Below are 19000 nucleotides of genomic sequence, written 5' to 3'. Positions count from 1 at the left end.
TGGGAAGTCTCAGGCCTACAGCTTCATGTTCTAGTTTGTTTTTTTGGTAGTTGAGATGAGGTAGGACTCACACATTTGGCCCTGCATTTGTGTGCGAGGTTGCTTCTTTCTGAACCACCTCTTGACTCTGTACTGCAAGGTGAGTTTTTTTAATCTCTTCAGTCACACAGGAATTAATCACACCCAAAGTCAGGTTTCATCATAAGGATAACATTTGAAATTTGCTATAAGTAAACTGGTTGCAACCGTGGGTAGCATTTATTTACAAAAGAGTTTCATTTTTTTTGTTTACATTACGTTCTCACGATGAGCACTCACAGTCGACAAATCCACATTCAGATTTGTTGGCATCTTTCATCCCATCAGATTACCTACATGCTATATGAGGTGCCAGGCAATAATGACCCCATGCCAGGGGTACAGTAAAGAATGTCTAAAATGAGTATGACAAACCTGGTCCCACTGCCTGAAAGAGAACACTTCTAAGAGCGGAGTGCACACAAGTCAGAGACACAGACTCATAAAGGCATAAAGTGGTACTCCTGGGGCCATATTACATAGAGTGCCTCAGAGGCGCCGTGGGCATGTGCGCCCCCCTGGCACTTTGGTATTACACAAGTGGACACAGATGTGTGCGCGGCTCCTTCTATAATATAGCTTGTGCTAGAGCTATCATTACAGGGCGTTCACGCCCCCATGCAAATGAGGGAATCACTTTGCTACTGTATCCGAGTCCTATCGTGGACACAGAATCAGAGGTACGCATGCCTTCAGGAGGCGCACTGAGTGTGCAACAAAAAGTTGTCACATTTTTAGCATGCCTCCTAAAGGTAGCCATCTGGAGGGGAGAAAAGGGGTCCCATAGACTCCCCAGAAATCCCTGTGCAGGCGGGTGCAGTTACTCGCAGCACCCGCCTCCAAGGGGATCTCTCTCCCCTCTTTAAAGTGCGGGCGGGTTGCGCCTGTACAGTAAGCACCGAGCAGCTTCGAAGCAACTCCTCCGTATTTCACTTGAATGCGCTGCTCTGGGGACAGCACAAATTCACGCACGCCCTGGGAGCAGCGCATTCACGGTAATACAACGCACTTTCCCTAGTGTTGTTAGGTGCCAGTAGGTGGGGGACGCAAGAAAAGTGGTGGATCATCTATGATGATGCACTGTCTTGTAACTATACCCCCAGGTGACCCTCACAAGCAAGTCACCTGGGATGGTCATAAAATAAGAAAATAAAAAACTGCCAACTGAAATGTTGAGCATGGAGCTCTGGGACCTCAAAGAGTCTGTAGTCTCTGGGGCCAATTCACAAAGGCTTTCAGTCGCACGTGGAACATTAGTACTGCCTTTGTGAATCAGCCCCAAAATACCCAAAATCCCTGCTAGAAAATGTTGAACCAGAAGGGATTGTGCCATCTTTGCACTAACTCAGGAGTATCCTCTGATAGTTCCATTTTAATTTAATTTTACGGGGTGTTAGGCCAGTTCAGAAACTGAAGTACAACTACAGGACTGCTACCTTAAGTACTCATTAACGCCTTGGTAAATCTGCCCCGCAGACTTCATTTCAGGTACCTCGTCCTCTACTTTCAGGAACCCTACTTTGGGGCCTGCGCTCTGAGTTACTGGGGAGCTGCTCCTTGACATATAGAGGAGCAACACCCTAGAAAAGGATGCTGACTGATGCCTGTAATCTCAGCAACTTTAATTGTTCTAAGAAAAACTTTTCTGAAAATTTCACAAGAAAGTTCAAGGTGCTCCTAGAAGTCATTTGTTCCTTCGGTACATACATGTTGATCTGTGTGGCGGATTAGTGTAATGTCTCCTTCCTCCCTGTCCACATGCCTACGTCATCTGTACCCCAAATAGCATGGAGGCATCACATGGCAACATCAGAGCTGGACCAAACATGGGTGGGGCCTAGGGCAAAACATTTTGGAGGGGCCCCTAGCCCAATAATGTTATCATTTATGGGAGGGTAAAACGCTGAATGAATCTGCTAGGATAGTGGTTCTCAACCTGTGGCTCGGGACTCCTGGGGGGGTCTGCAAAGCCTCCTCAGGGGTCCGTGATTGCTTAGAAAATTAAATAATATTAACAGATTAATAAAGTGTATATAAATTAAGTGGCTAAATATACAACTGAAAATTTCAAAATTTACTGATAATGTCAAGGAATTTGAAATAGGAGGCTAAAAATTAAAATAGTATACTCATTGATTCGTAGATGCAGTGCAGATGTATCAAAGAAAATATAGTATGGATAATGTGTGTCTTCAATTGAATTTAGAAAAGCTCCAACCATCCTAATAGAATAAAAAATAAAATAGATTTGTTTGCAAAATAAATAAATGTGTTTTCATTTGTGTATGTGTTTAATAGAATGCTTGTTTCTGTATTTTTTGTGTATTGTTTTGCAGTTCAATTCATCAGCAGTGTTTAAGCCGGGAACCCCGGCTTCCAGTAATGACTCAGTGGGAGGTCCCCGAATTCTAATAATGATTCAGTGGGGGTCCCTGGGTTCCTGCTAATGATAAAGTGGGGGTCCACAGGAGTCAAAAGGTTAAGAACCACTGTGCTAGGATTTAAATCTGTGATTTATACGTGGCATATAGATATGTATAAGAAGAACATTAACAGACACTAATCGCAAACATAAATAAAGTGTTTTTAGAAACAGGGGCAACAACAGCATGATGAGCACTTGGGGTATATTTACAAGGAACTGGTGCATCTTTTCCGATGTGTCAGTGTCCTTGTGTCACCCTGCGCCCCTCTAACTTCACCATGGTAGCACTGAAGTTACAAAACAGCGCACCATGGCATACGTTAGGACGAAAACGTCAATATTTTTGACGCTACAGTGGCACTTTGCTGGACTAGTGCCAAGAATGTTGGCGCTAGTCCAGCAAAGCACAGGGAGGCCCAGAGGCTAATGCACTAGTGTCACTTTAAAGCCTGCCCTTGGCAGGTGTAAAAAATTATGCTAGAATGGCGCAGTAAAATCTTCTAGAATTTCCTGAGCCATTTTTTGGGTCTCCCTGAGGGGGAACAACCACTTTGCATACATTATACCTGGTGCAGGTTAATTGTGGTGCAAGGGGTTACAAAGGGGCACAATGCTTTCAGTGCGCCAATTGGTAAATATGGCGCTAGGGGCTTGTAAATATGCCCCTATATAGTTCCTTATTTAAATTTGTGGCACCTTGAAAGTGGCTGGCAGCAATTTCCATTCTTGCATAAAAATTAAACAATGTGTGCTGCAGTGACATTACTCTTGTCCTCCCAAAACAAACTCTCGCCTCCATCTCCTACTTGAGTCCTTCCCAGGCAGAACCTGCATTTTCATTTTAACACTGTTATGTTTTGTGCAAAAAAATGGCTGCGTCCATGTTTATTGAATGGGAAAAAGAAAATGTACATTGCAGGGCATAATACACATTCTACAGTGTCGGTTTGTTAAAGAAAAACCATCCTTCTCTCCTCAACATACAGCTCCCACACAAAAAAACAAACCATTAATTAACATGCCAAAGCGTCTGGTTAGCACACCTGCAATATCAAGAATGGACACAGGGTGGCAGCAGACGCCCATGCAGGCGAAAACCACTGGTGTATGTGGTAACTCCTGCACCGCACATTTTGGAATTTTGAGTTTTACAGTTCTTTATTTCACTTGGTACATACTGGGCACCTCATACCCGTTACCTATAATTGTTCATCTGAAAAGAAATACCAAGATTTCAGGTATTTGAATTTACCGATGGGATAATTATTGCTTCAAAATCCGAGCCAACTCGTAATGAGGGCCATCCTGGCATCCATATCCGCCAGGTTTTGAGTCTGCCTATGCGTGACATTTCTCTGTTTTCTGAGTGCGTATGTGTGACATTTTAATAACGTGTGAAGCTTCTGAAAATTGAGAGCGAGTGCAACAAAGCTATTGTGTCCACGTATTGAGCTAAATATGAGGAATAGACCCCTTTGAGCATTGCAGTGGGGGTCTGGCGCACTTGTATGTCCCCATCAAGGCATGACCGTCCCAATTCCAACACACAAGTGGCAAAAACTCAAAATGCAGAACTGCCTGTCGGAGTCCCACATATAGGCTTTGAAACAATACAAAGTTCTTGCCCTTTCAGTAAAAACAAAATTAGATCAGTTTTGCACACCCCACCCTTACTACAGCGCCTTCACCAGGTAAACTTATTTGTCACAGGCACATGTAAGCAATACAAATGAAACCTTTAGTTTTAATTAAAATTTAGCAAAGTTAGTTCTGATATTTGTGAAAAATTCGGATGAGCAATACACTAATATAGTTTTACAGGCCTCTGGTACGCAAAACGTTTTTTCCAATAGTCCAGGCAGAAAAACAAAAACATTTTAATGCGTTGCAAATGTTCATACGATTAGTTTTTCAAGTTTCTTTTTCCTGGACCAGCTTCCTGAAATCCTTTAGCCGGCCATCTTTCATTGTGGTCTTCAAACTTTTTAATGCTGCGGCCCCAATGACGAAAAAAACAAAACACTGGGCTACTTCCATAATTTTTCACACGTATTCTAATAAATTCTCAATGTTTAAGTATGTCTAGACTTATTTAAACATTGCAGTTAAGGTCTGTTACTGTTTTAAAAATGCAATCAAATACATGATGCCAAACATACTTTTCTGCTCAGGTTGGCCTTACTAATATGTAAACGTATCCACAGCGTGATTATTAGAAATGGGGGTTTGGAAGAATACTTGGGGTCCCTTCCCTTTTGACACATACTCCCAGGTGGGTATAAATGACAAACATGTTAGTGAAGGCCCTTCACAGAGCGGTTTGCCGCTGCTCATTTTTTCATCTTAAAACAAAGCCCTGTTATCAGTATAACCTTCTTTGGTCCAGAGACAGGCACCCCCTCCCACCTGGGATCACTTGAGGCCCCCGTGGGCACCTCTTCCCCCCTAGTTTGAAGACCCCTGCCATCCTGGCTGCGTGGTACATGCCGTGCACAGAGTATCCTCAGTCACAGGGGCGTGTTGATGGTTCCTCAGACAGCCCGGCGGTGGTAGGCCCGGAATCAGAGATGAGGGTAAGCAAGCACGTCACTGCGCTCTGTCGGGCTCTCCCTGCGTGCTGCTATGGGCCAAGTGTCAGGACCAGCGCTAAACCTGACGGTCGGTCAGTGCCTTAGTGGGATGCGGCCAGCCACGCGAGCCTGTGACCTGCAAATGGGTGAAAACCCATGACCTCTCCTCGCCCTTGGGGATGGCCATAGAGCAGCAGAAGAACAGAAGCGCTTCGACGCCTCGTCAGGGCTAGTAAGCGCTATATAAATATTATTACAATGTTACAATACACACCTTGTGTTAGTGTCCGTGCACAGCGCATGATCGCATACAGTTTCTAAGGGGACAGTAATTCAAGCCAGTACTGGAGCTATGAGTGACTATACTATAGGAATTATAGAACGCATGGCGCCCCGGACGCCTCCCGGCACTAGCTCAGAAACAAGTCCATCATCGGCTGTGATACCTTGAATTAGATCATTGTTTCATAAAGAGACACATTTTAAGGGATTTTCGAAAGCTGACCTTGTTTTCTGAGGCACAAACAGCTCTGGGGGCAATTCCAAAGCCTGGCAACATTGCGGCTAAAGGACTGACCTCCATTCCTCGCTCTCTGATGAAGGGTCCGGCAGGAAGGCGAGCGTTAGGGGATCTTAGGATCCCATTGGGGGCTGAAGAGTAACAAGCTGACATAGGATGAGCGGCCCTCTTCCATACGTCGCTCGGAAGGCAATGCAAAGAGCTTTAGAATCTATTCTTTGAACAACTGTGATCCAATGCAGATCCGCCAGACCTGGTCTGGTAGACTCCGCCCTTGGACCTGAGAGCAGAGGGCGGGCAGCAGCCTATCATTTCCGAATGACTGTCTTCGGAGCACCGAGGCAGAGAGAATAGCTGTAATCCAGGTGTGATAAAATCAAGGCCTGGACAACGAGCCTCCTTGCAAGCTGGGGGAGTAAGTGCAGAATTGCGTGACACAATGTTTTATTGCGGGAATGTGACAACATTAACAAACATGCGTTCGTTTAACCCCTGATGAGTGACCCTTAGCAGGGATGGATCTTTCTGTGGTCTAGGGCTCTGTGATACACGGAACTCCCTAGTCCCTGCCATTAACAAGCTATGGCTGTCTCTAGCTGGACACTAAAAAGCAGGGCCTAACTTGCTCCTGGAAAGAAATCTGGTGCAGCTCCTGCCGAGAGCTGTGCTGAGAGCAATTAGACTCTCCCCCCTTGTGCGGGCCTGGGCAATATTTGTCACACGTGATCTGTAATCCCCAAGGGTTCATGGACAGCATTTGGCACAAGGAATAAGTAATCCGTAAGGGGTCCCGGGCCGCATCTGTCACAAGTGTTAAGAAAATCGCCAAGGGGTTGTGTGTCAACATTTATCACAACTGACAAGTAACCCCCACGTGGTCCTGGGCAACATTTGGCACAAGTAATCGCCACCAATCTTCAGGAGTTGTTTCAAACCAAGACATGAGAGATGCGTCCAGATGTTGTTTCTACGGTTTCGCTGCACAAGAGTATTTATGACGGGTGCAAATGTGCAATGCATCAAAGGGCAGAGCCCGAGGTTACCCCGTGAGGGGCTGTACAGATGGACAGCAGATGTACTGAAGGGGAGTGGAAACACCTTTGATAGGACTGTACTAGTGGACAGTAGACGTACTGATGGGGAGTGGAAACACCTTTAGTAGAGCGGGACAGAAGGGCAGTAGATGCACTAATAGAGGGTGGAAACACCTTTAGTAGGGCTGTACAGAAGGGCAGTAGAGGTACTGATAGAGGGTGGAAACACCTTTAGTAGGGCTGTACAGATGGACAGCAGATGTACTGATGGAGAGTGGAAACACCTTTAGTAGGGCTGTACAGAAGGGCAGTAGAGTCACTGATGGGGAGTGGAAACACCTTTAGTAGGGTGTAAAGAAGGGCAGTAGAGGTACTGATGGGGAGTGGAAACACCTTTAGTAGGGTGTAAAGAAGGGCAGTAGAGGTACTGATGGAGAGTGGAAACACCTTTAGTAGGGCTGTACAGAAGGGCAGTAGATGTACTGATGGAGAGTGGAAACATCTTTAGTAGGGCTGCACAGAAGGGCAGTAGAGGTACTGGTGGGGAGTGGAAACACCTTTAGTAGGGCTGTACAGAAGGGCAGTAGAGGTACTGATGGAGAGTGGAAATATCGTTAGTGGGGCTGTACAGATGGACAGTGGATGAACTGATGGGGATTGGAAACACCTTTAGTAGGGCTGTACAGATGGGCAGTAGATGTACTGATGGAGAGTGGAAACACCTTTGATAGGACTGTACTAGTGGACAGTAGACGTACTGAAGGGGAGTGGAAACACCTTTAGTAGGGCTGTACAGAAGGGCAGTAGAGGCACTGATGGATAGTGGAAACAGCTTTAGTAGGACTGTACAGAAGGGCAATAGATGTACTGATGGAGAGTGGAAACATCTTTAGTAGGACTGTACAGAAGGGCAGTAGAGGCACTGATGGGGAGTGGAAACACCTTTAGTAGGGTGTAAAGAAGGGCCTTAGAGGTACTGATGGATAGTGGAAACACCTTTAGTAGGGCTGTACAGAAGTGCAGCAGATGTACCGATGGAGAGTGGAAACACCTTTAGTAGGGCTGTACAGAAGGGCAGTAGAGGCACTGATGGGGAGTGGAAACACCTTTAGTAGGGTGTAAAGAAGGGCAGTAGAGGTACTGATGGGGAGTGGAAACACCTTTAGTAGGGTGTAAAGAAGGGCAGTAGAGGTACTGATGGAGAGTGGAAACACCTTTAGTAGGGCTGTACAGAAGGGCAGTAGATGTACTGATGGAGAGTGGAAACATCTTTAGTAGGGCTGCACAGAAGGGCAGTAGAGGTACTGGTGGGGAGTGGAAACACCTTTAGTAGGGCTGTACAGAAGGGCAGTAGAGGTACTGATGGAGAGTGGAAATATCGTTAGTGGGGCTGTACAGATGGACAGTGGATGAACTGATGGGGATTGGAAACACCTTTAGTAGGGCTGTACAGAAGGGCAGTAGACGTACTGAAGGGGAGTGGAAACACATTTAGTCGGGCTGTACAGAAGGGCAGTAAAGGTACTGATGGGGAGTGGAAACACCTTTACTAGGCTGTACAGAAGGTCACTAGAGGTACTGATGGAGAGTGGAAACACCTTTAGTAGGGCTGTACAGAAGGGCAGTAGAGGTACTGATGGGGAGTGGAAACACCTTTAGTAGGGCTGTACAGAAGGGCAGTAGAGGTACTGATGAAGAGTGGAAATATCTTTAGTAGGGCTGTACAGAAGGACAGTACACGTACTGAAGGGGAGTGGAAACACATTTAGTAGGGCTGTACAGAAGGGCAGTAGAGGTACTGATGGGGAGTGGAAACACCTTTACTAGGCTGTACAGAAGGTCACTAGAGGTACTGATGGAGAGTGGAAACACCTTTAGTAGGGTGTACAGAAGGGCAGTAGAGGTACTGATGGGGATTGGAAACACCTTTAGTAGAGCTGCACAGAAGGGCAGTAGATGCACTGATAGAGGGTGGAAACACCTTTAGTAGAGCAGGACAGAAGGGCAGTAGAGGTACTGATGGAGAGTGGAAACACCTTTAGTAGGGCTGTTCAGAAGGGCAGTAGGTGTACTGATGGAGTGGAAACACCTTTAGTAGGGCTGTTCAGAAGGGCAGTAGGTGTACTGATGGGGAGTGGAAACACCTTTAGTAGGACTGTTCAGATGGACAGTAGACGTACTGATGGAGAGTGGAAACACCTTTAGCAGGGCTGTACAGAAGGGCAGTAGATGTACTGATAGAGGGTGGAAACAACTTTAGTAGAGCAGGACAGAAGGGAAGTAGAGGTACTGATGGAGAGTGGAAACATCTTTAGTAGGACTGTCCAGAAGGGCAGTAGATGTACTGATGGGAGTGGAAACACCTTTAGTAGAGCTGGGCAGAAGGGCAGTAGATGCACTGATAGAGGGTGGAAACACCTTTAGTAGGACTGTTCAGATGGACAGTAGACGTACTGATGGAGTGGAAACACCTTTAGTAGGGTTGCCCTAATAGACGGTGGATGTTTCTTCTGTAGAGCTGTGATGGTAGAGAATAGATTTGCTGCCTGTAACACGGTACTGATGGAGTCTAAGTCCTTGTGTAGTAATGTACGTGTGTACCACATGTAATACTGCAGGAAGGCAGAGTGGCTATCCTTCAAGTAGCATTATAGTGCTATCGGGTGCACCTCATGTAATCCTGTACTCATGGGTAATGACTGTACCCCAAGTAGTACTGTACTTCTGGGAAGCAGATACACCTTATGTAGAGAGTAGAAATGCGTTATTCAGTGTTGTACTGCCAGAGAGTGAATACCTTGTGTAGAATCATCCTGATAGAGAGGGAATGTATCTCATGTAGTACTGTACTCATGGGTAATGACTGTACCTCAAGTAGTACTGCACTTCTGGGAAGCAGATACACGTTATGTAGAGTAGAAATGCTTTATTGAGTGTTGTACTGCTAGAGAGTGAGTAGCTTGTGTAGTATCACTCTGATAGAGAGGGAATGTGCCTTATGTAGTACTGTACTCATGGGTAATGACTGTACCTCAAGTAGTTCTGTACTTCTGGGAAGCAGGTACACCTTCTGTAGAGTAGAAATGCTTTATTCAGTGCTGTACTGCCAGAGAGTGAGTAGCTCGTCTAGTATCACCCTAATAGAGAGGGAATGTGCCTTATGTAGTACTGTACTCATGGGTAATGACTGTACCTCAAGTAGTACTGTACTTCTGGGAAGCAGGTACACCTTCTGTAGAGTAGAAATGCTTTATTCAGTGCTGTACTGCCAGAGAGTGAGTAGCTCGTGTAGTATCACCCTGATAGAGAGGGAATGTGCCTTACGTAGTTCTGTACTCATGGGTAATGACTGTACCTCAAGTGGTACTGTACTTCTGGGAAGCGGATACACCTTATGTAGAGTAGATGTGCTTTAATGAATGGTGTGCTGGTGGACAGTGAATGTCCTCATGTAGTATCATCCTGGTGGAGTGAAAGTACCTCCTGTGGTACTGCACTGGTAGCATATAAATGTACTACAATCAGTATTATCAAAATGGAAAGTGACTGCACCTCGAGCAGCACTGCACTGACATTGGATGCACCTCATGGAGAGCAGATTACCCTATGCAGTATCACACTGGTGGAGATTGGATGTCCTCCTGTAGTAAGGGTACTAATGGTGGGTCCCTGTAACTAGTAGATCACGGTATTAATGGAGAGTGGATGTACCCAATGTCATACTACACTGATGGAGAGTAGATGTACCTTGTATATTACTGTTCTGATGTAGGTTGGATGCACCTAATGTCAACCGGTAGTAAAGGAGAGTGGATGCACCTGGTACATTACTGGACAGATGAACATCACGTGTACCTCATGTAATGCTATTCTGGTGTAAAGCAGATGTACCTCAGGTAGCTCTGTTGTGATGTGGAGTATGTGTACCTTATGTAGTTCTATATTAAAGAAGACTGGATTCCCTCTTACGATGATATAGCGCTAGAGAGTGAATGCATTTTCAGTAGTACTATACTTTTGAGTATAGTAGTGCACTGATGAAGAGTGGATGCACTTGTGTAGTAGTGCACCAAAGAAGAGTGGATGTACTCGTGTAGTAGTGCACCGATGGAGAGCAGATGTTCTTGTGCAGTAGTGCACTGAAGGAGAGCAGATGTACTTGTGTAGTAGTGCACAGATGGAGAGTGGGTGTAGTTGTGTAGAAGTACACCGAAGGAGAGAGAATGTACTCATGTAGTAGTACACTGATGGAGAGCGGATGTACTTATGTAGTAGTATACCCGAGAGGGGATGTACTCATTTAGTAGTGCACAGATGGAGACTGGATATACTTGTGTAGTACACCAGAGAGTAGATGTACTCATGTAGTAGTGCACCAATGGAGAGAAATGTACTTGTGTAGTAGTGTACCGAAGGAGAGTGGATGTACTCATGAAGTAGTGCACCAAAGGAGAGCAGATGTACTCGTGTAGTAGTTCATAGATGAGAGTGGATGCACTCGTGTAGTAGTGCATCGAAGGAGAGTGGGTGTACTCATGTAATAGTGTACCGATGGAGAGCACATGTTCTTGTGTAGTATTGCATGAAGGGGAGCAGATGTACTTGTGTAGTTGTGCACAGAGGGAGAGTGGGTGTAGTTGTGCAGTAGTACACCGAAGGAGAGAGGATGTACTCATGTAGTAGTACACTGATGGAGAGCGGATGTACTTGTGTAGTAGTACACGGAAGGAGAGAGGATGTACTCATGTAGTAGTGCACAGATGGAGACTGGATATACTTGTGTAGTACACCGGAGAGTAGATGTACTCATGTAGTAGTGCACCGAAGGAGAGTCGATGTACTAGTGTAGGAGTGCACCAACAGAGAGCAGATGTACTCATGGAGTAGTGCACAGATGAAGAGCGGATGTTCTCATGTACTAGTGGACAGCGGATGTACTCATGTATTGGTGGAGAGTGGATGTTACTCATGTAGTAGTGCGCCGAAGGGGAGCAGATGTACTCATGTAGTAGTGCACTGATGGAGAGTGGATGTACTCATGTACTGGTGGAGAGTGGATATGCTTGTGTAGTAGTGCACCAATGGAGAGTGGATGTACTAGTGTAATAGTGAATCGATTGAGGGAGGTTGTACTTGTGTAGTAGTGCACCAAAGGAGAGTTGATGTGATCATGTACTGGTGGAGAGCGGATGTGCTCATGTACTGGTGGAGAGCGGATGTGCTCATGTACTGGTGGATAGCAGATGTACTCATGTACTGGTGGAGAGCAGAAGTACTCATGTACTGGTGCACCGATAGAGAGCAGATGTTCTCATGTGCCAATGTGTAGCAGTGTATATGAAGAGCAGAAGTAGTACTGTAACATGTGCACCCCCATGTATCGTAGGCAGGGAGGTTACACCTCTGGAACCCACCCCATCCTTTGCCCCCCGTCCCACCCTGGGAGCTCCTTACCTTTCTTCTCCGGCGAGTAGTCGTCGGGCAGCAGGGCGTCCTGCCGATTCCCCAGCACGAAGGCCAGCACGGAGAGCACCAACGCGTCCACCATGCCCAGGATGGCCAGCGTGAAGCCCCAGTGCACCGCGCACTCTCCTAGCTGGTAGCTGTCCGCCCTGCGTCCGCACAGGGGGCGCACCTCGGGAGCCCCCCAACCGTCGGGGAAGATGAGGCAGCCCAGGGCCTGGCAGGTGGCTGCAGGGGGGAAACAGCATTAAATCACAGAGACAACAACCTGTGTGCTGCGAGGTTCCCGGGACAACACCGGCCACCATTACACACTCACTCGGGGTAACGGGGGTCCTCTGACGGAAGCAGAACACAAGTGGAAGGGGTAGGTCTGGAATGAGATGCACGGGCACAGCTGTGCAGGGCTCCCTACTGGGAAGGGACGGTCAGGGTGAATGTACATCAGCAAACCTGCCCGTGCACTTCAGTAGGGACACGATGACAAGCGCTCCGACTCATGAATAATGTGCATCGAGAGAGCTGTGCTGTCTCATGGCTGGAATAAAAGTGGGAGATGCAGGCTAGGACTGAGGCGCATCGAGAGAGCTGTGTGGGAGATGCAGGCTATGACTGAGGAGCATCGAGAGACCTCTGCTGGTCTCAGGACTGGAATAAAAGTGGGAGATGCAGACTGAGACTGGGGAGAATTTGGAGAGCTATGTGTGAATTTGTGGAATAAAACTGGGAGATGCGGGCTAGGACTGAGGGGCATCGAGGGAGCTGTGTGTGCATTCGTGGAACATAGGTGGGAGATGCAGGCTAGGACTGAGGCGCATCGAGACACCCCTGCTTGTCTCAGGACTGGAATAAAAGTGGGAGATGCGGGCTAGGACTGAGGAGCATCGAGGGGGTGTGTGTGCATTTGTGGGAGATGCGGGCTAGGACTTAGGAGCACTGGGAGAGCTGTGTGTACATTCGTGTGATTCAGTGAAGGGGTTACAGTTCAGAATAGACATACTTCATGGGATACTGGAGGAGGTCAGGGTGAGAGCATGAGACTAATGAGAGAACGGGAAGCAAGTGCGAGGAGAGAACAACAAAGATGGAGGAGAAGGACAACAGAGAAAGAAGCCAGAGAGAACTGGACGGTAGAAGAGGCGCGTGGAGAGGAGGGTGTGCGAAGAAACAAACAGGAGAGCTACAGGACAGAAGAGAAAGGAGTAGAAGGAAAACACATCGGGCAGAAAATAAAGAGGGAGAATTAAAGCAAAAGAGAAATGGGTTTGAAGCAAGGCACAGGGAGATTAGAAGAAAGAAAAAGAGGACACGGTGAAGTGGAAGAGAGTTAAGGCAGATACTGCAGTGTGGGGCATGCAGAGAAACGAAACTGGACAACGAACATAGCAGAGGGAAAAATGTAAGGGGGAGGAGAACTAAATCGACAGAGAGGAGGGCAGTGGAGACAAATGAGACGTAGAGAAAGGTGAAAATAGAGAATGAGCAAGAGAAACACCAAAAAGATGCAGGAAGGGAGGAGTGGAGAAAAAGGAAGTGGAAAATGTAGATGAGAGAAAAAACAGAGGGGGGGGGAAAGGATAACTGAAAAGAGAAGGAGAAATATTTTTAATATGGGCAGAGAAAAAGGTGCCAGCGGGAAAAGGATAAGAGACTGTTCCCAGGCCGGGGTGCTAGACTCCTTGTCACAACTGAGCCCGTGGTTTCTGTTGTCCATTGTAATCTGACCATTTAGCTCTGGTGGTTCTGTTAAAACGGGGCAAAACTACAGTTCCCAGAATTCCTTACGTTTTTAAGTGAAAGTCCAAGGATGGAAACATGCCAGCCCTGGTGACATGGAGTCATTTGGCAACGTATTGCCGTAGTGCCCTACAGGCCTATAGCGCCAGCGGCCACTCACCTGCCGTCAGCTGGAGCCAGGCGCACACCTTGTACACCGTGGCCGCGTTGCAGAACCAGAAGAGCCCGAAGCAGCCCACGCTGGTCAGCACCAGGACCAGCGCCATGAGGATGAACACGGCCGCCGCCTTGAAGGCCGGGACCGGAGTCAGGGTGGACAGGGAGCCGCGGCAGTCCACCGTCCACTCGCTCTCCACGCACACCTGGTACAGGCCGAAGGAGCCCACGACCGGCTGCAGCGAGGCCCGGGCCAGGCCCGTGCGCACCCGTGCGCTCTGATCCCCCGTGCGGACCCAGGTGGGCTGGATCAGGACCACTATCTCCAGGATGCCGAAGCAGAGCGTGCAGACGGCCCAGAGGACCCCCACGGCGCGCGCATTGCGGATGAAGTCCGTCTGGTACAGCTTGGCCACCTCCTTGGCTTCCAGCATGGCGCCGGGGATGGAGACGGGGGATGGAGACGGGGGGTGGAGGCGGGGGATGGAGGCGGGGGATGGAGACGGGGGATGGAGGCAGGGGATGGAGGTAGGGGATGGCGCCGGGGATGGAGACGGGGGATGGAGACGGGGGATGGACACAGGCCGCTCCCTCAGCCGGAGGACGCCGCTGGGGTCGCCACACACCGGGCCACCAGCCCTGCGAGCCACTGCCGGTGCCCCCCGAGGAGGCAGGGGGAGAGGAGCCGGCTGCAGAGATGCGCCGCACAGCGAGAGCCAGGAGGGATGGAGGCGCCGCTCGCCGCCTTCATCGTGTCGTGATTAATGCGCGACTGAAGCTGCATCGTCTCCGCTCCCGGGGGCTGCAGAGCGGGCTCTCCCTGCCCGGGCCTCTAAATCACCCCCAGAGAAGGACGTCGTTTCCGCGCCAGCGGCCTTTCTTTGTGTGGCAAGGATATGTCCACTTTCCTGAAATGTCACGATAGGCTCATGCATGATAGGGCGACATGTCGACGAGAGCTGGGGTTGCCAAATGGCTTAATTCCACGATGTAACTGGGTTTTCAGAACGAACAAGTAGGCTGGGAATAGACTGAAAGGGGGAGCACTGTAGGCTGATCTGTACTTAGTAGCTTTTAAGGATGCCATGGGCTCTGGTGCAAGAAAGGACCATGGCCCCTTTCACTGGTGTTGGGGTAGTATAATATAGCATAGCCAGAGTCCAATGAGGCCCTCGGGACTGTGGCCTCGGTGCCACTGCACCTGCTGCACCAATGGTAGATCCGCCCCTGCTTGTACTGCTATATATTGATCGTACCCACTCTAAAAACTCGACTAGATATCAGGGCCGGACTGGCCGTAGCCGTCATCGCGCGTTTTCCCGGGAGGCTGGAAGGTTGCGGCCGGTTTTCTAGCAGTGGTGGCCTGTTTTGTTACTGGGGGCTGGTTCTGCAGAGGCGCTGCAATATCCGACCCCAGTAACAAAAGTAGCAGTGCTTTACACTTGAACTCCTGGGGTAGTGTCGTAACAAAGGTCCCTGCTGCACCCGTAGTGCGGGAGGCCCATGGAGCTCCAGGGGGCGCCCTCAGCACAGAAAACTGTGCAAGGGCGGTAGGCCCGTGGCTAGGACCAGGGGAGAGCCCCCCTCTCCCTTTAGGGACTTCGCAAGGGGGCGAGAGAGGGGGGCTTAAGTTTTGTTACGTCACCGCCCCGTCATGTCAGGCTTGACTCTTTCAACCAATCCTAGAACAAGCACCAAATTCATTTTGGGGCTTGTAGTTTTGGTTTAACGTGTAACGTTGAAAACAAAAGCTAAAATATCCCAGCGACATGCAAAGGATGGCTGAAAGTGTCATAATAGACTTACCACCTATGTGCAAATCTAAATTGTTTTCCTAAGCTTACACAAAACTCGGCAGTGGCGCCAGTGGGGTCCAAGAACGATGGGGAGGGGGCAATGGTAGTAGAGTGATTTGCAGCAGTACCCTGTACCTTTGGGCCTGCATGGAAAGGTTTCTGTGGCACCACAGACCAAAGGGTTGACCCCAAATGATGCTTGAGTTGGCATGAAGGGTATGAACATAGTCATGTGGTCTGAAAGCCTGCTAGAGAGGGCTGCCTCCCTAGAAAAAATGCTGACCATGGCATTAGGAAATGCCATGGATCTGACTGGCAGGGAGGGGGGGGGGGGGAAGGTAGTGAGTGAGTGAGTGAGTGAGTGTGTGTGTGTGTGTGTGTGTGTGTGTGTGTGTGTGTTCTCTAGGGGCTAGTTCGACCACAGGTTCTGAAGGTGGTCTTGGGGGTGAATCAACTGGCGAAGCCGGCTTGAAAGGCACAAAAGGTACTACATCTAGCTCCAAGGACAAAAACATTCCGTGGGAATCGAGAGGTGCCTGGGCGACTTGCATCTGTGTTGTAGTTTAGCAGCGATTAGATTAAGCATTAGCAGAAGACATCTTGTATTTAGTAACTATTGTGAACATTTCGCGGAATCCATTTTGTATTCATGGCAGCCATTTTCTCTGCCACATGCTGCCATGTGCTCACCATGTGCACTGTCCTACCTTTCTGTTAACTACTCTTGAAATCTGTCTAGTGACAAGTTATATTTAGCATCTTCTACTTTCGCACATGCTCAGTAAGGTCTGCAGCTGTTAGTCCTTGAAAACTGTTAGCTCCTCCTACCTGTCGACTGTGCATTTTCAACATGACCTTACATGTATACAAGTCTTGCTTCTATAATTGTACCACCTCCTTTTAGCCCCTGCGTGGGTATAAAAGGACCATGCTCTCTCAGTTCAGTGTGCTACTTCAGACATTACCTAAGGGTGCTGTTTGAACTGTAGTACCGCCTCATGAGGTTAATAAACTTTGACTTTTATTTCAGTTCCTGTGCCAACTTCTTCCTACATGGTCTGAGGACTTTGTGCAGAGAAAGGTGAACCCCTTGCACTAGTAGGCCTTGCTGAGGCTTACTTCAACATCTGGAAAGAGCTCAGTGTTTCTTATGCTAATTCCATATGCTTGAAGAGTGCAAAAATGGTGACCTTGAGCAGGCCCAGGAGTGACACCTTCCTCTTTTGTCGTCGCGGGCCGACCACATGAAAAGTTTTGCCTCTCTCTCCTTTATTGTTAGTCTAGAGTCTAGACTCTCAAGACTTAGTCACGGTCAGACCCCTGACACCAATGGAAGCTAGAGTGAAGGTTGCCGTCCATTGCAGTCAGTACACACCCTAAATCCCAAAATCTTTGGGTGAAGACATCCCCCACACTGTGGTTTTTGACAATCCGGAGTGTTTAAACACAAAATCTCTCTAAGAAAGTGAGCTTCAGATCTACGTTGAAAGCACAAAAAAAAGTGATGTTGCACCAGGGATGGCGCTATATTGCTTGGGTGATGCCACCAGGCATCTCTTCCAGCACAGAGGAGCCGGTATCCCCTACCAGAGTCAGAGCTTTGAAGGTTTCTATATCCAATCTGATGCCTGAGATAAATTTAACAGGCAAGGAATCTGCAGGTAGAAATATCCACCAGAAACCATAGCTACCTTAGAAGGGATTGAAAAGCTGGAACACTCATTGTATACTTCAAATTCTAAATACTCTCTCGATGAGTTAAAGCTAAACTTTGTTACTGTAGGAGGCTGGCCTGGTGTGTGGTGGACACCTATGGTGTTGGCAGGATCCCAGTGACAACAGTCTAAGCACATTGATAGCAGGCAAAAAGTCGGCACAACCATGCCAAAAAGAGGGTACTTTCCTACAATTATAATAAAATGTCCACTGATTAGACGTCTGTATTTTTGCCTAAGAGTAGCGCAAGATATTACGTTGGCCAGAATAAAACGGGGAAATTGCATGTGAATTGCTTGAAGATTAGAGAAGAACAAGTTAAAGTAAACTCCCTAATCATTAAAGATTTCTTTTATATTTTCAAGGCTATAGATATTCTTAAGGAGTTTGTAGATTTCTATACACATTTACATAACCTAATATGAAGGAAGATGACATTGCTAATTATTTAGAATCAATTAAAACATCACCAAATCTAGTATCCACCATTTTAATCTAGAAAAAGATAATCTGACGAACAAGACTATATTTTGCTTACACACTAAATAGGTACACTGTTCCATAAATCTGGAGGAACATCAAGGAGGTCTTGCTCCTGAACATTAATGTTCCCCTAGATTTATGGAACAGTGTACCTATTTAGTGTGTGATTAGTCATTTTGGGAGACCGTACACTGGACCAACAATCTCCCTATCCCTCTCTTTGTTGATATCCTAGTACAGCCGGTTGCTGTGGGATTAGATTTCTTTTGTGTTCTTTACTCACCTGTGTCTCTGACACCATGGAAACTTTCCAAGGTTTGAGTTTTGATGACGACATGGTAGCAGCAATTCTGCTAACACCGTCAATTTTGAGCAATGATGGGTCAGCTCCTGCGGGCAGTCTTAAAGAAGGCTGGGACAAATTGTCCACCCTGAAACACGACCTTATCAAAACTATTATGCACGGTACAAAAATGACTGAATACTTAAGAGCAAACATCGCTCCCAATGGTCTACTAGTGTCGAATATGCCCAGGATTTTCCTACACGATCTAGTGTTCAGGAAAGACTGGGCCCAGATCGCTTGGAAGTGTGCAAGAGACTGGCTAGTCCTTATTATTAACACCTCCAGACGTCTGGCAGATTCCATCACTGTCCAAATCAATCTTTTAGAGGGTACCTTGAAAACCACTGTTACCTTGGCTGCGTTTAAAAGTCAGTTGGCAGAGATTAACTCTGAATTAAATGAAACTAAAGACTTCCTCACCAATCAGAAAATCTCGAAACTTCAGAAGGACATTACCAGATTCAGTAGGGAAAAGGTATATCCATATACCCAAGAAGAATTCGAGACAGATGTACAATCTCGTTCCTCAGATGAGTCTCAGTCCTCTTTTAAGAAACCTCAGAACAATAGTAACAGCTCATCCTCAGATGGATGGAGTACGGATGATAATATCCCCCCTCAACCGTTCTACAATTACCCCCAATTTCCTGTCAGCCACCAAATGCCCTGGCAGCCA

The 19000-nt window shown here is 47.5% G+C and overlaps 1 protein-coding gene across 1 annotated transcript in view; it reads right to left on the bottom strand.

Annotated features, from left to right (window-relative positions):
• LOC138261011 (LHFPL tetraspan subfamily member 3 protein-like) overlaps nucleotides 1-14974 on the bottom strand; it is a 39293-nt gene extending 24319 nt beyond the window's left edge. The window contains exons 1-2 of the mRNA XM_069209605.1: nucleotides 13988-14974; nucleotides 12082-12318 (exon numbers count right to left, since the gene is read on the bottom strand). Coding sequence (XP_069065706.1) covers nucleotides 12082-12318; nucleotides 13988-14417 — 667 coding nt within the window. The 5' untranslated portion in view covers nucleotides 14418-14974. The remainder of the gene's footprint in view (nucleotides 1-12081; nucleotides 12319-13987) is intronic.
• Between the last annotated feature and the right edge of the window lie 4026 nt (nucleotides 14975-19000).

This window comes from Pleurodeles waltl, chromosome 10, assembly GCF_031143425.1.
Source record: "Pleurodeles waltl isolate 20211129_DDA chromosome 10, aPleWal1.hap1.20221129, whole genome shotgun sequence".
Taxonomy (NCBI): domain Eukaryota; kingdom Metazoa; phylum Chordata; class Amphibia; order Caudata; family Salamandridae; genus Pleurodeles; species Pleurodeles waltl.
Note: the sequence above shows the minus strand (reverse complement) of the source record. Positions and strands in the feature narration are given on the sequence as shown.